The 25466-nt window shown below is 44.3% G+C and overlaps 1 protein-coding gene across 1 annotated transcript in view; it reads left to right on the top strand.

The window, feature by feature from the left end:
• Nucleotides 1–23283, top strand: part of LOC104625445 (ras and Rab interactor 3-like) — a gene marked incomplete at its 3' end in the record, with an annotated part of 42143 nt that extends 18860 nt beyond the window's left edge. Inside the window, exons 4-8 of the mRNA XM_010293069.1 lie at nucleotides 2901–2973; nucleotides 5824–5915; nucleotides 10310–11794; nucleotides 14250–14558; nucleotides 23152–23283. Of these exons, the coding sequence (XP_010291371.1) occupies nucleotides 2901–2973; nucleotides 5824–5915; nucleotides 10310–11794; nucleotides 14250–14558; nucleotides 23152–23283 (2091 nt within the window). The remainder of the gene's footprint in view (nucleotides 1–2900; nucleotides 2974–5823; nucleotides 5916–10309; nucleotides 11795–14249; nucleotides 14559–23151) is intronic.
• Nucleotides 23284–25466: the final 2183 nt, after the last annotated feature.

The following is a 25466-nucleotide window of genomic DNA, read 5'->3' as shown; positions in this document are numbered from 1 at the left end:
CAGGATTAAAGCAGTCCAGCAGAAAAGTGTCTGCTCGTAGCTTTTGCAAAAGTCATGAGTTCCCATAAATGGCAACATCATGATCCCTTCCTGAGCAGCAGTGCTCGTGTCAGTGAAATGTCCCCATCTACCCACAACACAGCTACAGCCAGAGAAAAGCACCTCTTCCTGACTGTCTTCTCAGAGCAGGGTGCCTTGACGGAAGTAATGGCGCTGGGGGAGAGGTACATTGTCCCCAACAGTCAGCAGAGCTCTTTTAGCTGTACAAACTTGCTACTTTCTGCATCTTTCCAAGAATCAGAAACATGCAGCAGAACCCATGTAATGGTCTCAGCAAGTGAATGACAACCATTCCCACAAGAGATGTTCCTATACCAAACCCATCACCTGCCACCCAACAGCAAAGCGGTCAGGAAGCACTGCTTATCAGCCAGCAAGTGTCTAGATAAAACTAGGTTAAGGAAAAAGTGTTATGGTTTTTCCCAAGGAAGATCTTCCCCACAGGAGATTGCCATGGGTGCTGTGCTGGGAGTGGCTCCCAGTGGCTGTGGTAGTCCTGCGCAGGATGCTTGACACTGTCACTATTCAGAATAAATTTTGGGCAGAGTATTGGTCCTGATGGTGCTAGTACCTTGAGTTACGAACCATCTAAAGCAGTGTTTTTCTATTCTTATTTGTTTACAGGCCACCCAGAAATGTCCCAGCAGAGCTGTGGGTCTCTCTATGATGAATTCCAGCCTGCTGACAGATGCACTTGATTTCATTACCTTCTATGACCTCTCAGGGCAGACCAGGGACAGTCCAGTTTCTATATAACACCTGCTGAAAACTCCTGTCTTTAAGCTTCAGCAGCTTTTGTACCTAGACTGCTTAAGCTATATAATTCTTGATGATTTATAGTGTTTTATGCTATTTAACTACATACGGGAGGAGGAGTAGCTGTATGGTGACAAGGTACTTCTGTGTGGATACTCCTGACACTGAGAGACTCAAACTCATACTCTTTTGTCTAAAATTCAAGCTCCCAGGTGGCAGAGCTTCCTGGCACAGAAAGAGTCATTATTCCCAACCTGAGCAATCTGCTCATGTCTGTAAGCATGTACAGGTGCAGCCTGCTCTCCTACATACACCTGCAACTCCGGATGCCAAAGTGAACATGTGGTTCTTAACAGAAAAAAAAAGTCCTTAAAACTGTCATCCACACAAAGGGCTTTATTTAATTGCTGGAGATTTGAGTGAGTGAGTTCAGACTCTTGGGTGTTGGTTAATTCTCCGGAACAGTGTTGGGTTTTGTCTTTATTTTTGTTTCCTGTGTCAGGGCTGTGAAGCAGATGGATTTCAAACTGTAGAAATTGTTCATGGTAGATGTTTAATGAAAATCCCTGACTGTCTCACACTAGCTTCTATGAAGAAAATTAACTCTATCATAGCTGAAACCAGGACACTGACACATGATTCTTACTAAGGAAAAAAGAAAAAAAATGCTGAATATTTCTTTTTCCAGCTGTGGGAGAAAAGCGAGGGAAAGGGATTGTTTTGCTCAAAGTATGTTTTAAACTCCACATTACAGTCTGGTATCAGTGTGCACACTGAGATTGATCTGTTCATGCTGATCCAACAGAAATTGATGTTAAGAATGACTTCCGAGAATTATGTGTCCTTTGCCTCTTTTAAAAATGCTTAAAAATGGTGTATTCAGGCCAAAATAGCAACCTGCAGGGCCTGTGCTAGGACAAAGGGAGAAGTAAAAGGAGGAAATGCCTTGTTTGGGGAATGAACTGTGAAGCTGAACAAGAGACAAGCTTGGGCATTTCCTTCCAGTGGGATTCTCTGCTGGCTGGAGAACAAGAACCAGGCATGGAGCCAGGGGAGAGGAGAACCAGGCGGATGTCTCCCTCCTGCAGGTGCTGGAGACCCTGCTCTTTAGGGGAACTAACAACCAGGCAGGCAGGGCAAGGAGCTGGAGATGTTTCACAGGACCATGAATCACGGCAGACCAAGGAAGCTGAATCATGATAGCTGAGCTTCATGTCCACAGCTCTGAACCGTGGCCAAGAAAACAGAGTGAAGGAATATACAGAGCAGCTGCGGGTACCACTACGTGGGTTTGAGCTGGTGCTGCTCCCCAAAGACTCCTGGCGTGCTCCTCTGGCAGCTCTGGGGCTCCAGTTCACCACCAGTAAGCGGGTATTTTTGAGAAACCACCGCAGTTTTCCTTAAACTTGTCAGTGTCTATTTGTGATGGTGTATTGTGTACATACGGGCACAGACAATGCCATACCATAAAGGAGGTCATCTTGAAGAACTCTGCAATGTGGTGTCGATTGTATTTTTCCATTTAAAGGAAAGTGCTGTCGCTGTATAACACAAAGGGAGGAAGAAGACAGGAGAGATACAAAGATACAAATAGGCTGTGCTCACACTGCCTGCATGACCCAGGTCAGACCCCACACACGTAGTAATGAAATAGTAATTTCTATTTTTTTTTACTTCAAAGTGCTTTGTCCATCCAAACCAAACCAGATTCCAGCATGAAGAGTCACAAGGTCAGCCTCATATGTATTGTGGATGCGCACATCCTTAGAGATAGACGGGCTTGTAATGAACCCTTTGGCTGTGACCTGGGGTTTTTCTTTTCCCATTGTTTCCAGTACTGTCACAACACTCTGATATCTTCAGCTAACTATTCAGAAAGCCAGACTGAGACTTTTCTAGTGTTTCCCTGAAGAATCTCATTGTGTTTGGCCATCTGAAGCCAGTTCTTTATGCTTCTTCATATTAGTCTATGCAAATACTGGACAATCAGAGAATACAAGATGTATGAGCCAAACCCACTAGCTTTTTTTTACCATACAGCTCAAAGAAAACAGTTGCTGACTCTCTTTTTTGTTTTTCATCAGTCCTGTACCTGGAAGGATCTGTCCTTGTATTTGAGGATGTCTTCAAACTCGTTGCTTTCTACTGCGTCAGTAGGTGAGTTGGATTCATTGCTTCCAGGGAGGGGTCGCTTCTCTCACCCCTCTGGACTGCCTTTCCCCAGTATCCAGTCACAGCACAGCCCCAGCTGTTTCCGATGGTTTCCTGTAACCTGTCAGGTGGTATTCCAGATGCTAGTATCTGCAATGGGGCCAGATCACGCAGTTTCTGACCAGACACACCATAACTACAGTTGTCTCTGAAGCTGGAAGCTTTGTCTGAGGAAGGTCCATAGGGCTGCACCCAAAAAGGCCCAAGGCACAGGACTGGGGCTAGCAGGGCAGGGAGGAAAAAGGTTCCTGGATTAGCCATCTCTTATTAAAAGCAGCTTTAAGCATCCACACACACCGGCAGTGGCTTAGCAAACTTGCTAGTGGGCTGTTGTCTGTGGGAGACTTAGAGCACTTAGTCACCTATGGGGAATCTGTGAAGGAGAGTAGTCCTGAAACAATTTCTGTTCTTTAGCCAAAATTTAAAAATAAAGCGATAAAGAACACACTTTGGTTGTTGGCTCAGCACAGAAATACCAAACATAGTGGGCGCAGAGATGGGAAAGACCTCCAAGGTCATTTTCATTAGAGCAAGGTTTGATCAGCAGCTGATGAGTCCCTCAGTGTAATTAAACCTGCGTGTCTGCAGTCTCCTCTAATCTGTGTGTTCGTGCTAAGCACACTGCAGCGATACCTCCACAACCTACTTACCCCATTCCTGCTGCTGCAGGCCTGGTTTTGAGCAGGATGTAAACTTTGGACTCCCCATATAAACTTAGATGACTCTTAAAGTAGTTATTTCCATTTAAGAGGGGAAAGCAGATTAGGGATATGTTTACAAGGCAGTCGTGTTAGTGACTTGGTTAGGTCACAGAATAGGAACTGTCTATCTATGGTATGATACAGCGTGCTGCAGCTTAGCCAGCCAGTAATGCTCACACTATTTCAGGGGCTGCTTCTGCAGCCAGCTGAGTTCAAAAGAAGTTTCTGTCTTACCAAAGGAACAAAGAAGAGCCCAAATGCAAACCAGAATTGGGTATTTCTAGTCCAACGGCTGGTGGGAGGGATCCTCCAGAAAGAATCATGGTTTAAGAGAAAGAAAGACAAGCTTTGCTGTTAGTTCCTGTTATAGATGTTACTTCTGAGTGTCAAATACACATTCAGATGGTTCATGTGATTTCTCAGGTCATTGTCAAAAGACAAGGTAAATAGGGAATAATTTTATGAGAGAAGCAGGTAATAAAAAGGCTGCTTAGGTACTGACCTGCCATTTGCTGGCAGCTTGTAGGAGCTCTCCGTGACGGTGAATGGAAAGGCCTGTTCTCAGGGCTGTAGTAGTCATCTTATAAAGAGCTGGAAACGGCTTATCAGGGCTGACAGGCTGTTCTCAAAAGAAAGTTTGGCCTGGCTGGATTACCTTAGATCACAAAAATAACACCTGTAGGTAACAGGTGACCTGGTGGCTTCTCTGCAAGCTACTTCCCCATGAATAAAACCAGACTTTTTTCTATTAGGGTAGTGTGTTAATGTTTTCTGATTTTTAGATGCATTTTTCTAAAAAAAAAGAAAGAAGAAAAAAAAACAGAAGGGAACTGCTTATGCATAGAAGCATAACAAACAAAGAAAGCAGAAGGTCCATGGACCCTCTTCCTCTCGTAAACCTGATATCTGCCATGAAAAAAAAAAATCCTCAGATCACATCAGTTTATTTCAAACAATGTGACAACAGAGTGCTCAGTGGTGCAGAGAGAACCCATGGAGTACACAGTACATCATTAAGAGATGTATCTGTTAATAAGGGCAAAAATAACCCCCCTGCATTCATCTGTCAATAGATCGGTTCTCACCAGATCTGCAGTCACGTGCATTTTTGGGGTGTGCGTTTGTGTAGCGGAGACCACCTACTCACAAGAACGGCTTTTTCTAAAATAATTTCCTGCAGCGTGCAGAACATTTTGCTACATTTTTAATGTGTAAAATGACCCTGCACCATTCCTTGCTACCTTTTAGGGACTATTATTACTGGCTTTTCTAGTCCTTGTTAGAACAGGAATTGAAGTAGGAACAGGTTTAGCAAATTGTCATTGGGCAAGAGGGAAACAGTTCGCCACCAGCCCAAGAGCTCCGTTAAATTATTTGAGACTTTGGGTGTGCTTCAGTGAAACCCAACTAACATCCTCTGAGAAACTGCATCTTTTTTTCAGTAAAAATACAGCATCTTTCCAGAAACCAAGCAGTCAGAAGTCTGAGACTGGAGAGCAGAGGGATATATGTGTTTTCCCAGTGTCATGCAGTACTTCATCGTTGCTTGTCATTTCACCCAGGGGCTACCCTTCCCCAGGAGCGGTCTTCCTTCCCTAACCCCACTGTGTCTTGCCATGTCCCCATGCCTTACCCTTACACTGATTAAAAGAGGAAACAGGGTGGGGAGAAAGGGGTAAACAGAAAGGAAAAGGACTGCAAATCCCCTTCACACCAAAAAGAATGGCTTTTCTAATTACAGTAATTACCATTTGCAACACCTCACTTTTCATGGGAAGGTATTTCAACCCTTGTGGCCTCCCCCAAGGTGAGAGGCATTCCTGCTGTTTTTGGAGGAGGAAGCCAAGATGGAGTGATTAAGCCAGCAGCACTGCAAGAAGCATCGCCACAGGAGCTGGTGATCTTTTGTGAAAGCAGAGCAACCTAGGCTGGCACAATGTCCACAACGCCTTACTGGACGTGAGATCTTCCTTTGACAACATTCAAGACTCTGCAGAACAAGGCTGAAACTGTGAGCCACTTCAATCACTAAAACGAATCATAAAATTTGGAGTTCCTAACAATCGTTGGTTTTTCACTGTGTTTCTTTTTACAGAGATTTGCTGCCCTTTACCCTGAAGCTGCCACAAGCAATATTAGAAGCCAGTAGCTTTCAAGACCTTGAAATTATCTCTAGTCTGGGGATAGGTAAGTCCCTCAAAGGAGTCAGTTTCACCCAGACTTGTGAGAACCATGGTGCCTTGCACAGACATAATGCAACTGGAGGACAGATGAACTTTTGTCTTCAGAATAGCTGAGGAGGCCTGAATTCAAGGGAGAAGATGTTTATGATCTTTATGTTTATAGAAGCACATGGAAAAAAAGGCCACTTGCCCCTTTGGACATAAACCTCCACTTGGATTTCTGTGCATGGCATGGGACCGACAGTCTCACTGTATAAGGCTGAGGCTTTCAACAACTGAAGCGCGGCACAGCCTCTCAGGATAGCTTACACACATTGGGAGTAGTTGGCATCTGAGGTACATGAAAAAAGGAAAACACCTTTGCAATTTCCCCTTCTAATATGTGGGGGCAATGTTCATGGAAGTGTGGTATTTTTGAATTTCGATATTTCTGCTTCCTCTTGCAGGATTTCTAGTTGGTAGAGAAATGTGCAGTGTGCCAGCATGTTCTCTCGCCTTGCACTAATCAGATACAAAAAGGAACGCTATTTTTAGTGACAGCACCAAACAAGCAAATTTTAGATCAGATGTATAAAGTTACAGAGTTGGGAAATGCAGTTATGTTAACTAAAGGTCTCCTTCCTATTCCTTTCCATTAAACACACTCACTTGAGACTGGTATTGTAGTTAGCAACTGTCTCTCATGCTACTTTGCTTTTCAGTTTTCGAAAACAACCAAACAATGCTGAAAGCTGCAGAGTTAGCTCACTTAGAGATACTCAGTAGAGCACCCTGGGGCTTTGGGAATCTATTTTGGGATCTTCTGCATTATACCTCCCAGAAGGCATGGGCAAACCCCACTGGTTTCAGTTCAGGAAGCTTTGTTGAATTCAACCAGTGGATTTGCCTCTAACACTTTCATCATACTCTATTTTGAATATGTTCCAATTCGTCAAAGCATCTTTGAGTCTGGGTGTCCAGCCAGTACTTATTGCTTAAAGAAAGCTGCTTTGCAACTTGAGATAGCAAGTTGTAAACTCATTTTATTATAATAAGTGTAAACATTTGGATTAATATGTAAGAAGTATATCATGATTGAGCCAGCAGAGGAGATCCTGACTCAGGCAGGATCTCTCCTGTACACTGGTGGTCATAAAAGTGGTGATGCTTGAAGGTTTGTTTGTCACAGCACGTTGCATGCCAAGGAATTTTCTGACAACAGAAAAAAACCAGCTGTTGTGTAAAGATTTCCTGGGAGTTGATGCTAGCTTCTTGGAGTGGCATGCTGTCTCAGTAAAGTCAAACAGGCTGAAGTAGTGAGAGATGCTGTTTACTACTTCCTGGAACAAAATTTCATGGGTACACAAACAATAACTGCTGCCCGATGTGGCACTCCCAAAGGAAATCTAGCTTTGTTTGAAATTCTTCTATGTTGCTTTTTATTGATTTCAAAATTGTATGGTTTTTGAGGGGGTAGAAGTATGATGTCTACCTGCATGCCGGATTGTTCTGCGAAGGATCCGGCTTCTGCAAAGGATCCGGCTGTTAGGTATTTTGTCAAAGAGGGTGTTCTGCAGGCCCGCAAGTCCTGATCTCACAGGTACAGAAGGCATCTTAGCAGGAGAATTAGCATGATTGCACTGCACAAACAGCGCATACCATCACAGACATGCCAAAGTGTCAAAAAACTATCTAATTACCCCTCCCAGAGTGTAAGCTAAGGGAAGAGCCAGGACAGCAATGGGAGACGATCAAGCTGCCTTTCCTGCTATATGAGGCAGTGTGGCTGGACTGGGAAACAACCTCTCTGAAGCAGCTGTGTAACCCTTGGTAAGACCACCTCATCTGGTCCTTCACAGTCTGAGTGGAGCATTGCATTTTCTTGGATAACAGTGTGTTATCCTGGCAACTACTGAGAAAAATAACCAACTTCCCTTTTGTAGATTGGTTTACTCACCGTTTCCTCAGCCCCTAAGACTTCATAAGATTATATTCTGACTTAAACAAGCAACTTCCACTGTCTTGCATTTGCTGATACCCAGTAGAGTTGAAGCGTTTAAAGGAAATCATACCCCAGACAGTCTCGGATGTGAGGGGGTTGGCAACGTGATGCTATTATGTGCAGTTGCATCTGCACATCTATTTTCCCAAATCCTGTTGACAAGAGTGCTCCTGTTCCTGGCAACACTTTAATTTTAAGCTTCTTTGTTCTCCTCCCTCTCATGGTAGGAAAACAGAGAATAAAGCTCTTCTAACCTCAGCCTCCCTAAGAAAACATGGTGACATGCTTATGAAGTCGAATCGGCCATGGACACTAGCCTAGGCTGCGAGAGGCTAAATCGGCAATTTTATGCTGCTGGGAACGGACAGGCATTTGGTTCACCTGCGCATGGCTTACTCTGCGCCTGTGTTACAGAAACGCCTGGTTAGAGGGAGCGGAGGGGCAGCGAGGAGCCAGCCCGCCCGTCCTGCCCTGCCTGCAGCACCTGCACCTGCTGGAGGGGGGGAAGGGGACAGTGCCTGTCCCTGGGGCGGCTGGCTGTGCCCCGTGGGGCCACATCGCTGGCAGAGGGAGGCAAGGCCAGCAATGGGCTCAGGGCACCAAGGAGGAAAGGCAGAGCCCTACAGAGGACAGGCCATGGCAGCGGCACAAAGAAAGTGGCTTTGCCAGCAGTGGCGTGGAGCTGGCTTGCAAGCAGGAAGCCGTTGGTAGTCACAGCTGCACTCAGGAGCAAAACGGGAAGAAGTGGCCTGTCTTTGGGGATGCAGTGGGCAAGGGAGAGATTTTATCTGAATGTGTTTCACCCCCAAGTTCTGTGTTGGCTTTAGTTGAAGGTTTCTTTGCTGTGTTTTGAGTTCTGCTATGACCTTCCTAACTAGAAGTCCCTTTCAGCTTTTCTGGGGTGCTGGTTTTTAGGAAAAGGCACAGACAGACCCTGCCCAGGGCTCTGGCCAGCTTGGCCCTGTGCCCCCTTCCCCATGATGGGCTGGGGGCTATGCTGGTACAGCCAACAGGAAAACGGGGTCCTGGCAAGGCACAGCTGAAGGCACAGTCCTGAGGGCTGTACGCAGGCTCCACACCGAGGGTCATCCCATGCTTGTGCAGCTCCATCCATCCCCTCTTGGGCCCAGCATGTGATGATTTTGCAATGGGACAGGCTTGACACCACAGGACAGGGTTCAGGCACTGTGTGACACCCCCATTCATGTTCCCTGTAAGTCCACTCAGAAGAGCATGCTGTCAGTGTCAGCTCTGTCCAGGGACCAGGCGTGCTGCAATAGTTTTTTTAGTTATCTGCATCCTTGTGTTTACAGTATTCACTGTCTTGCCCTTGTCCCTAAATCTGCAGGCACCCTCAGTGCCTCACCCAGACAATACCTTCAGAGGTTTATACCCTTTTCCTTAGTCAGAACACATGGGGTTTGCAGGATCCTGTTTCCTGATGCTTCCAGTAGTAGCCTCTGGATTAGCAGCTCTGAGAGTGATTAAAAGCTATCAGACTGGTAAGGCAAGCAGGCTTGAAAACTCACCTCTGGGGGAAAGGAAAAGGGTTAAATGTGATACTGAATCTATTCAAAAGATGTACAAACATTTTGTAATTTTGTTAAAACAAGTTATTCAAAGACAAATTCTACTAAGAGGTTTGTGACATACAGAAATGACTACTTGCATCTGAAACACCATCTTCCTTTTCCAGTCACAGTTGATACCACTGAAGTACTTAACTATTCTTTAGTCCTTCAGTATACAACCTTCCTGTGAACACAGTGTTCTGCACCATCTTTCCTCTCTTACACCTGCAGGCAGGCAGTCTCAAGGCAGGGTGCAAACAGAGAGTGGGCATGGCTATGGATAATTGTCATCTAGAACTATAGATGTTAATGGTAATTTTAATCTGTGGAAAGTATTTAAAATCATCTTCATCTGATGTCTCTTGTGCTCCTGGTGCTCCTCCTGCATATCTCAGCCCTGCACCTTCCCACAATCAGCAAGTGGTAGACAAAACTCACCTGGGGTCTTCACGCCCTCACCTCAGGTATCCACAGCTATTTGCATTTGGGAGGGCAGTGATCACTGAATAAGCCATAGACCCCTTTTCACAATCATTCATATTTGTTACTTGTACCTTCCTGCTCACACTGTATAGACTGCACAGCATTAACGGTTTTCACTAGATGAGTGTCCTAAAATTGGCAAGAAAGAAGTTTTCTGGTGAAGCTTCTGAGCTTATCCTCTGGTTTGAAGCATCTCACACACACATAAAACAGGCAACCCTTTCTTCACACTATTTTGTGCAGAGGTGTGAAAGCTTGTGTACCATTTCTTTTAACAAAAAGTAGGACTTCTAAATACCGTTAGCAGCTAAAATTGTCTCAGGGCATTTTTTCATTCTTTCTTTTTTTTTTTTTTTTTGACAGATTTCTGGGGTTCCTCCTTAAACCACAGAAGAATAGGAGAGGAGTTATCCCATCCTTCAAAAGACTCTGTGTTCAGCACTGCCCAGGCAGGCAGTTTAAGATCTACACAGTGTTTTGCAAGTAGCACAAACCACTGCTCATGTGAAATTGAGCTGTCAATAGGAAATGACAGGCTGTGGTTCGTGAATCCTATTTTTATAGAAGAGTGCAGTAATCCTTTTCCTCCAGATGTACCTCCTCCTAAAAGCCCTGCTGTGAGCACCGATCTCCCCCCTGCAACCACGCTTGCTGAAAGGAGGTCTCCCCGCCGCCCCCCTCCACCTCCACCTTCTCACGCTCTTGTTCAGAAATCTTCTCTGAAGCTTGTGCAGGATCCCATGACTGCCTGTGAAGAAAACGAGCTGTTGCTTCAGCCACTAGAAAAGAGCATCAAGGAAATGAAAATTGAGGGCGGTGACAATAAAGAAGAAGGGAAGCAGAGCTGCTCAGTCAACGAGCCCTCGGCAGTGAGCCCCAAGAAGGGCTCCCAGCCCTCTGTCCCACTGCGGAGGCGGCTGTGCGAGAGGACCTCAGAGGAGACCTGTGTGGGTAAGCCTAGAAGTTGTGAAATGCTGAAAGGGGAACAGACAGAAGAAAAACAAGACACAAGTACAGAGAGCAGAGGTAAAAGATCGCTGTGCAAAAAGGCTATAGAAATGCCTGGGGAGGTTCCTGAAAGGGCTGTATCACAGTTTCAGGAGACAAAGCCCAAACCTGCAGAGAAGAAGGAGGACATGCCTGAGATAAAAAGCAATGCCATTGAGAAAGGAAAGTCACCTCCTATCCCACCACCAAGAAGGAAGAGGCTTTCCCAGGTACCAAGGATCCCCAGCTCCTGCCAGTCAAAGCAAAGAACAGTGGCAAAGACGGCCACAGCCACGGCACAGGCTTTGTGTAACAGCAGTTCAGCTACAATGGCAGGTGGTGGCACTTGCACACACACCAAGACTGAACCAGGACATGGCCGCAAATCCGTCAGCTCAGCTGAACTGAAAGGTTCTCATTCCTCCCTGGAGGGCCCGGGAGGCAGTGCCATGGCTCAGGCATCAGCGTCTGAGCCAGACTCCTACTCCACCAGCAGCACAGAGGATGACCTGGAGACGCTGAGTAGTTCATCGGGTAAAAAGACACGCTCCGTGATCTTGGGCAAGGCCAAAAACAGGCTGTCCTTTGTGAGCCTGTCCAATGTCTTCACAGTCTTTTTGTCTAGTGACAGGAAGCTGCAGAAGAAGATAGTGGAGCTGGCACAGGACAAGAATTCATACTTTGGCAACCTGGTGCAGGACTACAGAGTGTACAGTTTAGAGATGATGGCAAAGCAGAGCTCCAGCACAGAGATGCTACAAGAAATCCGGATGATGATGACGCAGCTGAAGAGTTACTTAGTGCAGAGCACCGAGTTGAAATCTCTCATAGACCCAGCCTCCTACACCGAGGAACAGTTAGGTAGGTGACTGTGCTTTACTCATCCTTGGGCAGGATTTGGGAAGGTGAGGAGGCAGGCAAGATTATGCAGACACAAGTTGTGCTTTACAGAATTATAAACCATCTCCTAAAAGCTGAGAGGTGCAAATTGAAGTGTACTCTGTAGTTGCCAGCACTTGGAGGAGCAGCTGTAAAAGCTGAGAGACCAATGAGGGGGGAAAAAAACACTATGAATGTTTTAAAGGGAAGAGTTTAAGCAGAAGAGATGTGTGTTTGTGTGTGAGACATATATGTACATACAAACATACAAATACAAGTGTGTGTGTATATATATGTGTGTCCACAGGCACACACGCACACAGAGCTGTGTTCACTGGAAACACAAAGGGCCAACTTCCCCTTGCACAGCTGTGTTCCCCATGGCCTTCCACGTCCACTGCCCCATGCTCTGCAGTGAGCAGGGAGAACTCCCTGCATGTGGCAGCCAGATCAGGGGTCAGTCACTGTCTCACAAGGAGGGACAAGAACACAATGATTTTGAGTGGCAGGTTGGAGGAATTGCTTGATCCCGCTCTCTGCTCTTCAGAGCTCAGAGGCATGGAAGAGCTGCCTGCTGCAAGACCGCAGCTGGCTCCAAAGTGCAGCATTTACCTCTCTCTGCCATGATCATAGTTTGCCTTTGGGGAGGAAAAATTATATTTTTGGCTGTTTAGAGGTGTTTTGTTGGTTCACATTCAATGTCCCATGAGGGAGTAATGTGTTACTCCCCTCCTTGCTAAGAAATGGACTGGCCTGTTTAATGTACCTTCATGAGGGAATATACAAAGAGCTGTGGGAGTTTTTATCCCAGTCAAAGCCATACAGCCAGAAAAAGCATACATGCATGCACTCACATGCTCTTTTGGCTTAAAACTGTTTCCTGAGGACCTGAGGACCAATGCAGAGTTATTTATGAGATCCCTAAGTTGGTTTAAAGCAAGCTGAAGAAGACCCCCAGCACAGAACATGGCCAACCACAGAAGTGACCAGAGGTTCCAGGGGATCCTGCAGCTCCACTAGTAGGTGGCACCCACCTAAGTGGTGACCCAGGACCCAGAGGTACTCAGCTGTCAGTCTCAGCAGGCCCTGCTGACTTCTTTCTCACCAGCAAAAGCCTCACATGATCCTGCAGTTCCCTCAGCAGAACAGACCTGCTGCCAGCCTCTTGCAATAATGAGGAGAGGGGAGCTACAGTTTCACTTCTCATGCACCTCATGTAACACTTGCAATTTTTGCCCCAATAACCCCTTTCTTCAAGGCAGAAGGGGTGTTCAGCACAGAGTCTGTCCTGAATCTTGATTAGGGAAGGTGGAGAGGAGGCAGAAAGAAGTGTCCTTGTTCTGCTTGGTAGAGCTGCGTATGTGGAAGGATCCCCCCACCTTCACACAGACACACCCGGTTAGATCTAACCCTGTTCACTGGCAGTTCCTTAACAGGATGATAGGCCCAGTCAGCCTAGGGAGGACTGCCTTCTCCTGTGGAGGACAGGGATTCCCACCGTGGAAGATTTATGATTTCAATTTGTCCTGCTTCAGGCTGTCTGATTCTCTGGATTCTTTAAGATAATTGCATTTTGTTTACATAAATGCTAATGCTCTCTGTTTCATTCCCCACTGACTGAGCGGATGAACTCTTTTGCCAGTGACCTTTTTGCCTCAGTGCAGGGGTAACAAGAGGTTCCCTTGCAGTCCGTCTAGCTCTGCCTCTGGTTTCTAGAAGTCAGACAGACTTTCTCACAGTCTTTCATGCTTCCTTTTGTCTCCTGCTAAATATTAAGCAAACACTCAACCCACACAGATTATTTTCTCATCCACAGGTGGCATAAGAGGTGACTTAAGTATCAGTAAGTTAGAGTCACTTGAGCAGTAAGGGTGAGAAACTTCTGATCAGATGTTGATGCCTGCCTCTGAGCTGGTGGCTACAACCCCTGTTCAGTCACTGCGGAGAAAGAGGCTCCTTGAGGATGCATTTGATTTCATCCCAAAGTTAATGTCTCAAACAGGTCAGAGGGAGATGTCAGAAGGGACATGAGATGAGTCCCACCTAGGCATCTGCAAGGGCAGGGCTGTGAAAAGAAGCACAGTTAGGTAAGGTTCCTCATCAATTCCTAGAGTTGGCTTTCCTGCTGCCTGAAAATACCATGCTGGTCAGCCAGGAGTCGGGCAAAGACAGCAGGGGCTGCTGGTAGCAGGGGCTCTCCTATGGCTCCAGTGGCAGAGACCATGCATTGATGTTCACGTCAAGCCTGTCCAGGACTTTTCGAGGGTGTTGGTAATTAAACGTTTACTTTCTGGGTTGTAATTTCCGTTCCCTGCTCACAGCTAATACAGTAGTTCATCAATAACCAAATGCATGCTTTCTGGGGGGTTTTACTTGCACCTGTACTATTGTGTTGATTATTTATCATGGACTTCCGTGATCTCCCTTCTTTATGCAGATGTGATTGCTGAGACGGCTTTGTACAAATGTGTCCTGAAACCTTTAAAAGAAGCCATTGATTCTTACTTAAAAGAAATCCACAACAAAGATGGATCTTTACAGCAGCTAAAAGAGAACCAACTTGTGATACAAAACGCAACTACCACTGACCTAGGAGTCACAACCAGTGTACCTGAAACTGTGGTGCTGGAAAAGATCCTTCACAAGTTCACAACCATGCACAAGGCCTACTCCCCAGAAAAGAAGATTGCCATCTTGCTGAAGTCCTGCAAACTCATCTATGACTCCATGGCTCAGGGAAACCCAGGTACAGCACTCCTACTGAAATGATATCCTTCACTGGTCCTTCTCCATGTATCAAAGGAACAGGATTTATGATACAGTTGATGTGGTAATACTCAAATTGGAAGTAACAGTGATGGTTGGTGTGTTTGGTATCAGCTGTCCACAGGTTGCATTCAGAATGGGCAGGTTGGTGACTGTGAAGTTCTCTGCACTAACAACAGGTGTAAGATGTTACTTGGTTAACTTTAAGCTCTATAACTCCAAAAACCAGATGTCTGTAAGCGTGTGTTTTATGGGTAATGTCCTGTTTGCACAGGTCTTCACACAGCTCTCCATAAATCCTCAGAGCTCTGTCCAGTTTGTAGCAGCTTAATGGTAAATTCTAGGAATGGGTCTTGGGGAAAAGTCTCCTGATTTGGCCTTTACAAGGTTTTGCCTAAATTGAAGAGGAGAAGCAGAATGCTAGTACTGTTTGTTAGTAATTCCTGATGCTCCAGTAAATTCCAAAACCGCTACTATGCTTCTTTGGTGTGAGGAAGTATGTGCTCTGAGTATAAATATAACTTGGGCCTCAGGCCAACCACTAAATGCACACGTTAAGCCCTTGGCCTACAGACAGGATGCATTTTTGCAGATAGACCAGGAAGCCCCTTCCTCCAGGAATCTGCCTTGCCAGTTTAAGAGCTTGGTTTGTATAGTGGTGAGCTGATGACCAGCCATGCATAAATTTGGAGAGAAGCCAGATATTAATTTGCAATAGCCTGCAGTTGTTCAAGAACTTAGAATCTCCAAAGGTGCTTTTAGCTGTTCTGCTTTATTTTGTACTGACAACAGCCTTGCAGCACTCATACTGGAATTGTTGTGGCCCTTCTGAGCCTCACTTCAAGGTCATCCCTTGGACAGTATGCAGCAAGGTTCAATGACCAATCTAGACACATTAACAGCAGAGCAAGAAGCCACGCCAAGGCTGAGCCTAAGCTGCAGGGTGGATAGGACCTCTGGATTTGGACACATGTAGGGGAATTTGCTGGAACTTTGTTAAAACAGTTGTGTTATTTTGAGAATAAGTTTGGAATAGACCAAAGACTTGCACGCCTCTTTAAAACCCACATAGGAGACATGGTGTCCTTCCGATGCTGGTGGTACGTTATGAATCTGTCACACCTCAGTTAACTCAAGGCTGGAATTTCTCTGTTGCAGGAAATGCCGTTGTGTCATTTTATCTAACAGAAATTAAGGGTCAGGGAAATAATGCAAAAAACCCCTACATGTGTTAAAAGATTGGTGTTCCTGAAATCAGAGGATTTCGTTGTGGTTTGCTATGCTAACCAAAGCGCTTCATTTTGGCCAGCTCAGCTGTTTTCTCATGTTGAATACTACTGCAAGAGGAGTGTGGGTCAGAAGCTGACTTCACCCCTGTGCATCCAGTTTCCTCTCCAGTATATATGATCAGTGATGCATATCAAGGCCTGGTCAAAAGGAAACTGGCCTGGCATTAAGGAAATGTACCCCTATGAATTCAGACCAGAAAAATAGGTTAAGGGCAGGAGAATGCTATAGTCAACTCCCAGAAGACAGTGGACTCAGAGAGAAATTGAGTGAAACGTCCCACTGAGAAGTGAAATGTGTGAAACCTCTTCAACAGAATGAACTGACCCCAGATCACTTTGTTTTTCCACCTGGCAAAGACAAATGTTCAGCAAACTGAAATACTGTTCTGACAGGGAATTCCCATCTGGTGGTGTGCCGAAGAGTGGTGCTGCAGGCTGCCCAGACCAGATTTCAATGGGTGGCAGTTCTTCTGCTCTCTGCCCATCTTGAGAGCAGCAGCCCAGGGCCCCTTTTGCTTTCAGCCAGCCCTGAGGCAGCGCAGTGCTTTTCGCACAGGAAGAGCAGAGGCCATGCTCAGCTTCCTGTGCAATGGTCTGTTCTTCTTTTAGCTCCTTTAACTCACTGCTGACTTAGTGAGTTCCCTCCTCCTCCAAGATTAGAGCAGGTGGAACACAAAACTAATCATTCCCCTCTGTCAGAAAAGTTATCTCTTTGGTAACATGATAACTACTTACGTTGTCCGGTTTAATTTGCAATTTGGTAGCTCAGGCCAGGTCTTTATCACCTTTAGGCTGACCATAAGATGAGCTGACCTGAGAATATGGTCTCATATCTCAAAGCAACGTCCAAATACCGCCAAATCAAGCACCTTTTTTTTTTTTTTTTCCCCAGAGCCTCCTGAAAACACAAGTTTTTTAACATATTGAGACCCATATACGGCAGTCCAGGTTCAGCCAGGGTGTCCAGGCAGATACCAAGGTTTCTTTAAAACTAGGGATAGGAACATCTGTGCCTGCAGTAGTGCCCATCTTTGCACTGCTGAAAGAGTCATGAAACTTTGAAGTCAGCTTTGACTGGCTCCATGTATATCAGAACGTTTTAAGAAAGGAGGAATTCTCTGGTTTAGTTGCAATTCATACTACATGACAAAATCTGCCTGAAAAATTGGCTGTGGTTGAACCCCCTGATACTTAGACAATGAATTGAATGGGGGAGACCCTCAGCTGATTTAAACTAACATTTCTCCCTCAAGTTGAAGGCAATCAACTTGTGAATCTGAATCATCACAAGGAATCAGGAAGACAAGTTCAGAGTCTGTCGGTACCCCTTTCTCCCAATAGACCTCTGAGAACAACTACAAGATACAGATCTATGTTGAAGTGGGACTCATCTACAGCTACACCTAGCTGTAGGTGGCCACAGATGGGTCTCATATCTAGCTTCGCATTATAGACAATGGGGACTTAATCGATGGAGTTCAGTTGATTCATCTGGCTAGATGTAGGTGTCTTTTTTAGGGTGAGATGACTCATGACAAACTCCACTGATGATATTGATTAGTTCATCACTGACTATAAAAGGAGTTTAGAGGTACTGGTTCAGATGTTCACATGTACAGTGTGGGCAGTGGTATTAGTAAGTGAATGGTCCCCAAAGGCACAATTATGACAGCATTGCGGTGGCTCACTGAGCTTTTCCAAGTTCTGTGCAAACTTAAATAATAGCAATGTGTGCCTCCAAGAGTGTAACCTACAATCAAAAAATATGTAACCTGCCTCCTAAAAGCACTAGGAGTAGTTAGTAAGAATAATATGTATGAAAAGAATAAAAGGAGTAGAGTTTGGAAACTCACCCAGCTCCTGCCCTGCAAACTGACTGGCATTTTTTTTATCTGTGCACTAGACAAAGTAAGAGGCAGGGCTCACAGGGAGCCGCAAGCTCCCAACTCTCTGACTGCTCCTACATTTGGAAGGCATGGCCCAATACCCACAGGAAGAGTTGGGCACATATCTCATTTATACAGAAGCACTGTAATCTTATGTAGAAAAAACTGCATATTATTTATCTTTCAGAAATACCTTTACTCAGATAAAATGTCAAAAGTGGATTATGTGGTAAGCATAGAGTAAGAATCTCTGCTTTTCACTCCATCAAAAACAAAAGTGACACTTGTGGAGTGATAAACAAGACGTGTATCTGCACTATGCATGGTGTGTACTGGCAGTGGTGAGCCTGGAGCTCTCAGCCCTGTGCTACCGGGGAGCTGCCGCTCTGAGGCAGAGAACTGATGGAAAAGCAAAAATAGCAGAGCAGTAGGCATTGCTTTATGGAGAAATACTGTGTAAGGTAAACAAGCGGATCTTGGTCAGTCCATGAGTGGGGAAAATCAGTTGTGGAAAGGCTCTAAGCTTAAGCTGGAAGTCTGAAAGATGGGGAGACTGCTTTCAAAGGACATTCAAAAAGAATGAGCAGAGGAACAATTTTCTTACATTTTTAATTCGTGGACTACCTAAGGTTATGAAGCTTCTTTTTTTGAATATCTTTGAACTGCACAGGGAGCTTGCGTATAAGTTCAAAACAGCTCTGTACTAGTGATGGAGTTGGCTAGGTGACTGGCCCTAAACCATCTGATTTAATAATTTCTATTGCATAGTTTTACATGGCTAATGCATAGTGTGCTTTTGGAAGAAGAGGAAAGATAGGATATATATTCCATTGGAATCTTTCTCTTCTCTAGCTTTTAGGATGAAGTTTGTCATTCCCCCCATAGAACTGAGCAGCTGAATATTAGTTGCTTTGATGCACTCCTATATGACTCTGCAGTTGACAAAGGCATGGACATGAAGCAGTGTATCTTCAGTGGGATAGCTGAGCCTATGAAAATGAAATTGGCCTCAAATACTTCAGCAGCCACTGTAGAACTGATGCTGGAAGTTCCTAAAACTAAGTCAGAGCAATCCCACCATGCTGCTCACTTCTGAGAAGGAAAATAAAGCTATACATAACAGTTCTGCTTGGTTATCTTTAGGAAGAGGTTATCTGCATTTAAGTTACTATTAAAGAAGGCTGATGGACTAGAGATTATATCTTTTTTCTGGCTAGCACAATTGCTAGATTTGAATTAAAGAGCCAGTTCAGATTTTTCAAGGGGAAGAAATTCCTCTGATCTGTAAAACATTTGTTTTTGAAATGGATTCATGCTGCCTGCATGTATTAACTCTCTCAATTCAACTACATCATAAATTGAATCTTGCTGAAGTACTATGGGATGGACAAGAGACAGAAAAATGGTAGGAAGAGGAAGGATGGTCACACTCTTTTCTTCTGATCTTGAACAAATCTCAGTTAACTTTTCTGTACCTCAGGTTTCCCAGCTATAAACTGAGGCTAAAATTCATATTTCCTGGAGACCTGCTGCTAGACCTCATTCCAGTGTTTGTAAAATATTAGAGCAAGATGCAGAGCATCATCACTGTCTGCTGGTTGTTGGAATATACATGGAGGGAAAAGAAATGCATGAATGAGTTAAAATAGGCTGTAATTTCTTTATGGAGGCTTAGGCAGAATTCCAGTTGCTTTAAATCATATATTTAATTAATACCCATTCCATTCAAGCACTGCATCCCAGCCAGGAGCTGACGTTGTGTTCGCTTTGCTATAAACATAATAGGATGAGTTTGTGGCAGAAGAGAAGGCTTATTTTAAGCTTCTTATAGATATTTATGAAATAAATGTTTCCTGATCCTGCAGGGAAGAGGGGGAAATCAAGCAAGTCATATCTGGAGTAGGACACCACCACCTTGAACAAGCAGGCTCAGTCCCAGTGTCACTGAGACCACTGGCAGGGTCAGAGGTAGATTTAACTTTGTCAGCTGCAAACATGCCCCTCTGTGAGAGACCACAGATGGAGCTAGGCATGCAGGCCGGGGAGCTTGGCTCTGGCCCAGATTGAAAGTGAAGCTGAGGAGGCAGCAGTCTGCAGGGAACATCCCTGGACAGATGCTGGTTAGTGCCCTGATGCCTTTCATGGTGCAGGGAGCATGTAGGTTGCAGGATGCTGAACAGCACCAACCTCTCGGGTGTCTTGGTTCACAGGCATTGTTTCACATATCTTTGTGCCTCCTGCTTCTGGTCATATCTGAGTTGCTGACAGCACCTCTTGTCCCCATGGAGGGACTGAGATACAGGACATCTCAGGGCCATACTTGGTCTGATGGCTGTACATGTCTAAGCTAGTCCCTGTGCCTGCTCCAAGACCAGGAGAACAAGGGGAGTTCTGAGTCCTGCCCTCTCAGGCACTTATCCTTGGCTCCATGAGCAGTCAGTAGAGAAGCTGTTGCAATGCCTACAAGGCATTGTATACAGGCACAATATACCATGCCTGACCTGCCCTAGGCAACACTGGAAATTTGTGGCAACACATAGAGTCAGAGATAGATCCTTGACTAGCTTTGCTTTTGTTGACACCTATAGCTCTTGCTGACTTCAGCCTTAGCTAAAGAAGTGGGTATTTAAGAATCAGGCTTCATATTCCCACAAGTGGATTAAAATGATGTCTAGTAATTTATGCATGTTATGACCATACAGCATATGGAGAATGTGTACTCTTTCCATTATTGCAGTCAGACATCCCTACTCTGAGCTTATTAATCAAAAAGAAACTGTATATCAGATTTTCATATTTAAGCCATATAAACAGCTGGGAGTCCAATAATATTTCTATGAAATCTTAAATTTGAGAAAGATTTATAACAAGGGCTGGTGGGCAGAGCAGCTAAATCAGCTTATAGCAATGAGATAGACAGCAATGAAAAAGAATGGACTTGGTGCCTGCTTGTACATACAGCTACTTCTCAGCCAATAAAAAAGATTTTTTTAAAATCTTAAAAGAAGAGAGATTCTGTAGGACTTCTTGAAAAGTGTCCTCTAACTCTCATTTCAGTTGACATTAGAAGTTGATGGCTAGGGACATGGAATTGTTTAGTTCCAAGTTTCTGTTTCTGCTCTGCATTGGTTGGTCAGTCCACTGGGTGGTTGGTGATCTTTTTTGGTGACATTTTATTTAAAAAATACAGCTTTTTTTTTTCAGTGGGTAGCAATTCATGTTGTGGAGTAGCGACTTTCCTGGATGCCCTAGCAGACACAACATGGATTGGTCATGAAAATGAAGTGGTAGGAAAGAGAAAATTCTGCTATCTGTGTTGCACTAGAAATACCTTTGCCTTCAGGAAATCAGACGCACCTAAGCCATGCCACTGGTCAGTAACTACTGCATCACAATGAAAAAGTTTTTAAAGAAGGGAAAAAAATGAGCCTTGCAAACTCTTTTGTACTTCATCTTCCTTTACACTAGTTTTATACAGAACTAACTCTGTTGGCATCTGATTTACTCGGGTCAAAAGGAGAATAGGGCTTTTCTCTGTGCAGTTTTTCCAGTATGTTTTCATGTCTTGTGTCATCTTTTTTTGCTAGACAATATTAAATAGCTATGATATTAAGCTGCTTGTATTAAGGTGATATGTTTGACAGTAATGAATTGGACCCTTCACAGAGCTGAAGCTTTCACAGAGACATAAGCCAAGGCAACAACAAACAAACAAAATATCCATACAGATGTTAATGAAACAATAGAGTCCTTTTATAGTTTGGTTGAAGACCTAAGGGTGTGTCATTTAACTAAAGGCAGCCATAATAAAGCAAACAGAATTGAAAGCCTTAATCCAGCTTTCATTAAATAGTCTATGTTGTGGCGTGTGTGGACACTGTTAGAAACAGACAGCCCTGACAGTCTCTCATCCTCCAATACTTTGTTTTAACTGGATCAACATTCTGTTCACTAGATATATTACTGCGTTTATTTTAAAGCCATACTTTTTTTAATCAGGGGCTAAGCACATGTTTATTTGAGGCTTCAGAAAAATATCTTTCCTTGCCAGTGGAGAATGTGCGTCAGCTATGAATGACAAAAAAGGAAAGCTGACTCATGGCAAAGATTTGAAACAAGTCAGTGGGAACGTTTGAGAAACAGGAATTTATGCCCTACCATGGAAGGGCATGTGGACTATGGGCCAGAAATGGCTAGGGCATAATTTTACTGAAGCAACATCAAGGGTAGCTCTGATTCTTTGAGGTGAGGCAAACGGTTCTCAGGTGAGACACACATGGCCCATGAAACCAACACGTCCAAGGGCTCAGGCAAGGAAAACTGCCCACTGTCAGAGGGAGGACATTTAAAATGAAAGCAGTCTGGGCTTAGGTTAAGAGGAGTGGTCAACCCTGAACATTGGGAAGATAGGCCTCAAGCAACTTGTTATTATGGATTGTCCATGTTGAATTTATGGCATGTTGGTAGAAAGTGAAAGCATCTTTAAAATAAGAAAAGTTGTCCTTGTGTTTCTTTGCCATTTGTGTAGTGAAGCTTCAGCTTGGATTTTAAGTAGTAATTATTTATGATGACTGTTAACATGTACACTTTTTTGCCCTCAGAGATTCCAAAGAGCTTTTACAAATTACATATAAGATTACGTTGTTGAATTTTTTGATATCAATGTTTTAAGCACAGGACATCTTGAGCCCATGAGGATCTGTTCCTGTAGCACCTGCTGTACACCATGTCCAAAAACTAAGCTAAGTCCAATGTGAAAGGCTTTTTGTTTTCTTAGTTAGAGACCATGGCTGGAAAGATGCTTCCTCTTAGATCCTAGCTCTTGGGAGACTGTTTTAATTAGGAACATGTAGTGTGATGTTTTCTCTTCTGAAGGAACATAAACATGGAAGTCCTCAGTCCTAAAAACCACTGTCTCAAATTAGTTTTTCTGCTCTTTGGTCATAAACATAGAGTGAACCTAAGAGAATAAATGCCCCTGATACACGTAGACAACTTTGCTGCTAGTATTGAAAATGTGAATTGTAGTCTTGATGGCAGTGTCAAATCAGAGGGCCGAGCTGGCAGCCTTTGCAATCATCAAGGATTGTCCCTTGTCTGTGATCCATAAAGTTTAAGTTTCTCCTTTTCCAGTTAATAAAGAATGGCAGAAATGGAGCTCACTAAACATTTTCAAGCTCATATTTTGGGCTTGAAGCAAATTTACTTGCTTTTAAAGTGACCTGACTTTCCCTTTTTCAGCATTTTTTCTTTGCTGGTGCTTTCAAGCTTTAACTCTTCAGATAAAGTAAGCTGAAGTCTGCAAAGGACATGCTGGGTGAGAAGTTGTCACTGTTGTGTGAGAACGTGTCTTTGTGGTGAGTTTATTGGGAACACTCTTGTGTTTCTCTTTGCTCAGGGAAACCATATGGTGCAGATGACTTCCTCCCCGTGCTCATGTATGTGTTGGCCCGCAGCAACTTGACGGAAGTCCTTCTGAATGTGGAGTATATGATGGAGCTCATGGACCCTGCTCTGCAGCTAGGGGAAGGTAGAGTACAGTGTTTGCTCCTGGGATATTCACTTTGGAAATTACGATTTACCTCGCTTCAGTGTTTTTGAAAGTGGGGCAGCAAGGCTCTGGCTAGGCTTTGTGGATAAGCTTTGGCCAAACTTTTAAAAGCTGACGCTTTATAATTATCGTCAAGCATTTTAATTGTTTTTAGCAGTGCAGTGCCCTTAGACACCAGCTAGAAAGGCAGGGACCCCGCAAAACTGAGAACTGAGTTGCTGGACTACACACTTAATGAGACGTCTGGTGTTCCTTGGCCCAAAGGCTGAAAAATTAAAAGTTCTTTTCCTAAAATTAAACTGCCACTGCAATGCATTGTACAGACACTTTTATTTATTCTCCAGTGAGAAAAAAGCACATTTCTTAAACTGGGACCATACATTCCATGAGAGGAATATTGGTTTTGGATGTGAATAAAGCCCTCTGCTATTAGGTAGATTAACACTCCAGGGAACTGTGGGCCTTTAGTTTCTTAAATATAGCTTGGGAAGCAAATGCTACTGACAGTGACAGGGTTATGCACTCTGAACTAGCAACATAGATCATTTTTCACCAAGTAGTCACTAAACCAATAAAATGGGTTTTGTTTTAGACTTTGTTTTGGTACATTCTGAGGTTCTAGAAAGGGGTCCTGGATGGACAACAGCAAACTAATTTTATTTATATTAAATGGACATGTAAGTCTGTAACTAAGAGCATGTCATACCTGCACAGTGTAGGGGTGGGCAAAAGTACGCACTAACAGAATGAGCAGCAGCAACACAACTGTATTAGTGAGGGGTTTCTGCACTTGAAAAGAGTTGTTAGCAGAAAAAATGTTCGCCTAAGCACAGCATTTTACTGGCATAACTAAGCTGGTTTTGGTGACCACACTGCCCACAGGTTCTTCATTTTGAAAGGGCACATGACCGGCCTGGTTACCGAAGTCAGCTGCGTTGGGGAGCTCAGACTATTGAAGGCAAAGCTGCATGGAAGTTCTCTTAAGTCAAAGATGCAAAGACTGTGTGAAATGTGTACTTCAGTCAAAGGGGCAAAATTTTGTTAGGGAGTTCCAGATCAAACTGGCTAAATAACCACATCAGAAAGGAGACTGAGAGTAACTGCAGGAGACTGAGAGTAACTGCAGATACAGAGAATGGAAAAAAAAGAACGACTCAGTGAAGACAGCTCTGAGATCGCAAAGCTCAGGGCTAAAATAGGAGCTGGCAAAAGTCAACTTGAGTTAGGCCTTTCAAAGTTAAATGACAAAAGGTAATTCAGGCACAGAAATAAAAGGAAAAAAGGAAAGCAGAAGTGAGAAGACTGTGAAATTATGTCAAGGCAATACACAAAATCATTTAAATCTGGCCTCCAAATTAAAAATTTACTTTGAATGAGTTTTATAACAAGTGATGTTTACTACTGGGCCAAAGGCAAGGATAGATAATGGGGAATGACTGTGTTGAAATGAAGATACTGGAAAGTGGAAGAGAAATAAATTCTTAAAGAAGATGCAATGAATTCCTGTCATGGGGGACTGGGAGATCATCCTCCTTGGATTCTGAGGAACAGATACACCAGGTCATGGGTCCTATCACCGGGACCCCTGAGATTGCTAGAGCAGGAGAAATACTGAATGACAGACAAGGGAGAGTAGTAACTATATTTAAGAGGGGAAAAGTGGCACGTGCAGGCTTGTTAGCCTGTTTTCAGCAGCACTTCGTGGGAGACAGTAAAGGAAAAGAGTCTTTTTGGTGTATGCAGACCTATGTAGCTATGGGACATACCTATGGGATCCACCCTAGTACAGAAAGTCAAATGGCAATGTCTTAGTCTCTCCTCTCCTACACCAAACTTTAACGGTGCTTTAAAAATACTGCTCTTAAATGAAATGCTCTCTTAGCCACCATGTACACGACCAACCACAATGACTGCGGAGCTCATTAGAGCCTGACGAAGGGCTAGAAAACCCCAGGCGGGCTGGTCGAGGTTTGGGTGATGTGGAAGCGCCATCTAGAGGCAGCTGCAATTATTGTGAAACATTTTAAAAACGGGGAGCTTCGCCCAGCTGATGGGCAATTTTAATTTCTCCCTGTTTTCCTGGCACCCGGCGTGAGGGGAGCGGCAGCAGGGGATTGCAGAGAGGCCGGGGTGGTGGGCCCGGCCCGGCGTGGGGGCTTGCA

The sequence above is a fragment of the Phaethon lepturus genome, unplaced genomic scaffold, assembly GCF_000687285.1.
Source record: "Phaethon lepturus isolate BGI_N335 unplaced genomic scaffold, ASM68728v1 scaffold16228, whole genome shotgun sequence".
In the NCBI taxonomy this organism is placed as follows: Eukaryota; Metazoa; Chordata; class Aves; order Phaethontiformes; family Phaethontidae; genus Phaethon; species Phaethon lepturus.
The sequence above is the reverse complement of the archived record's forward strand: the minus strand, read 5'-3'. Positions and strand labels throughout refer to the sequence as shown.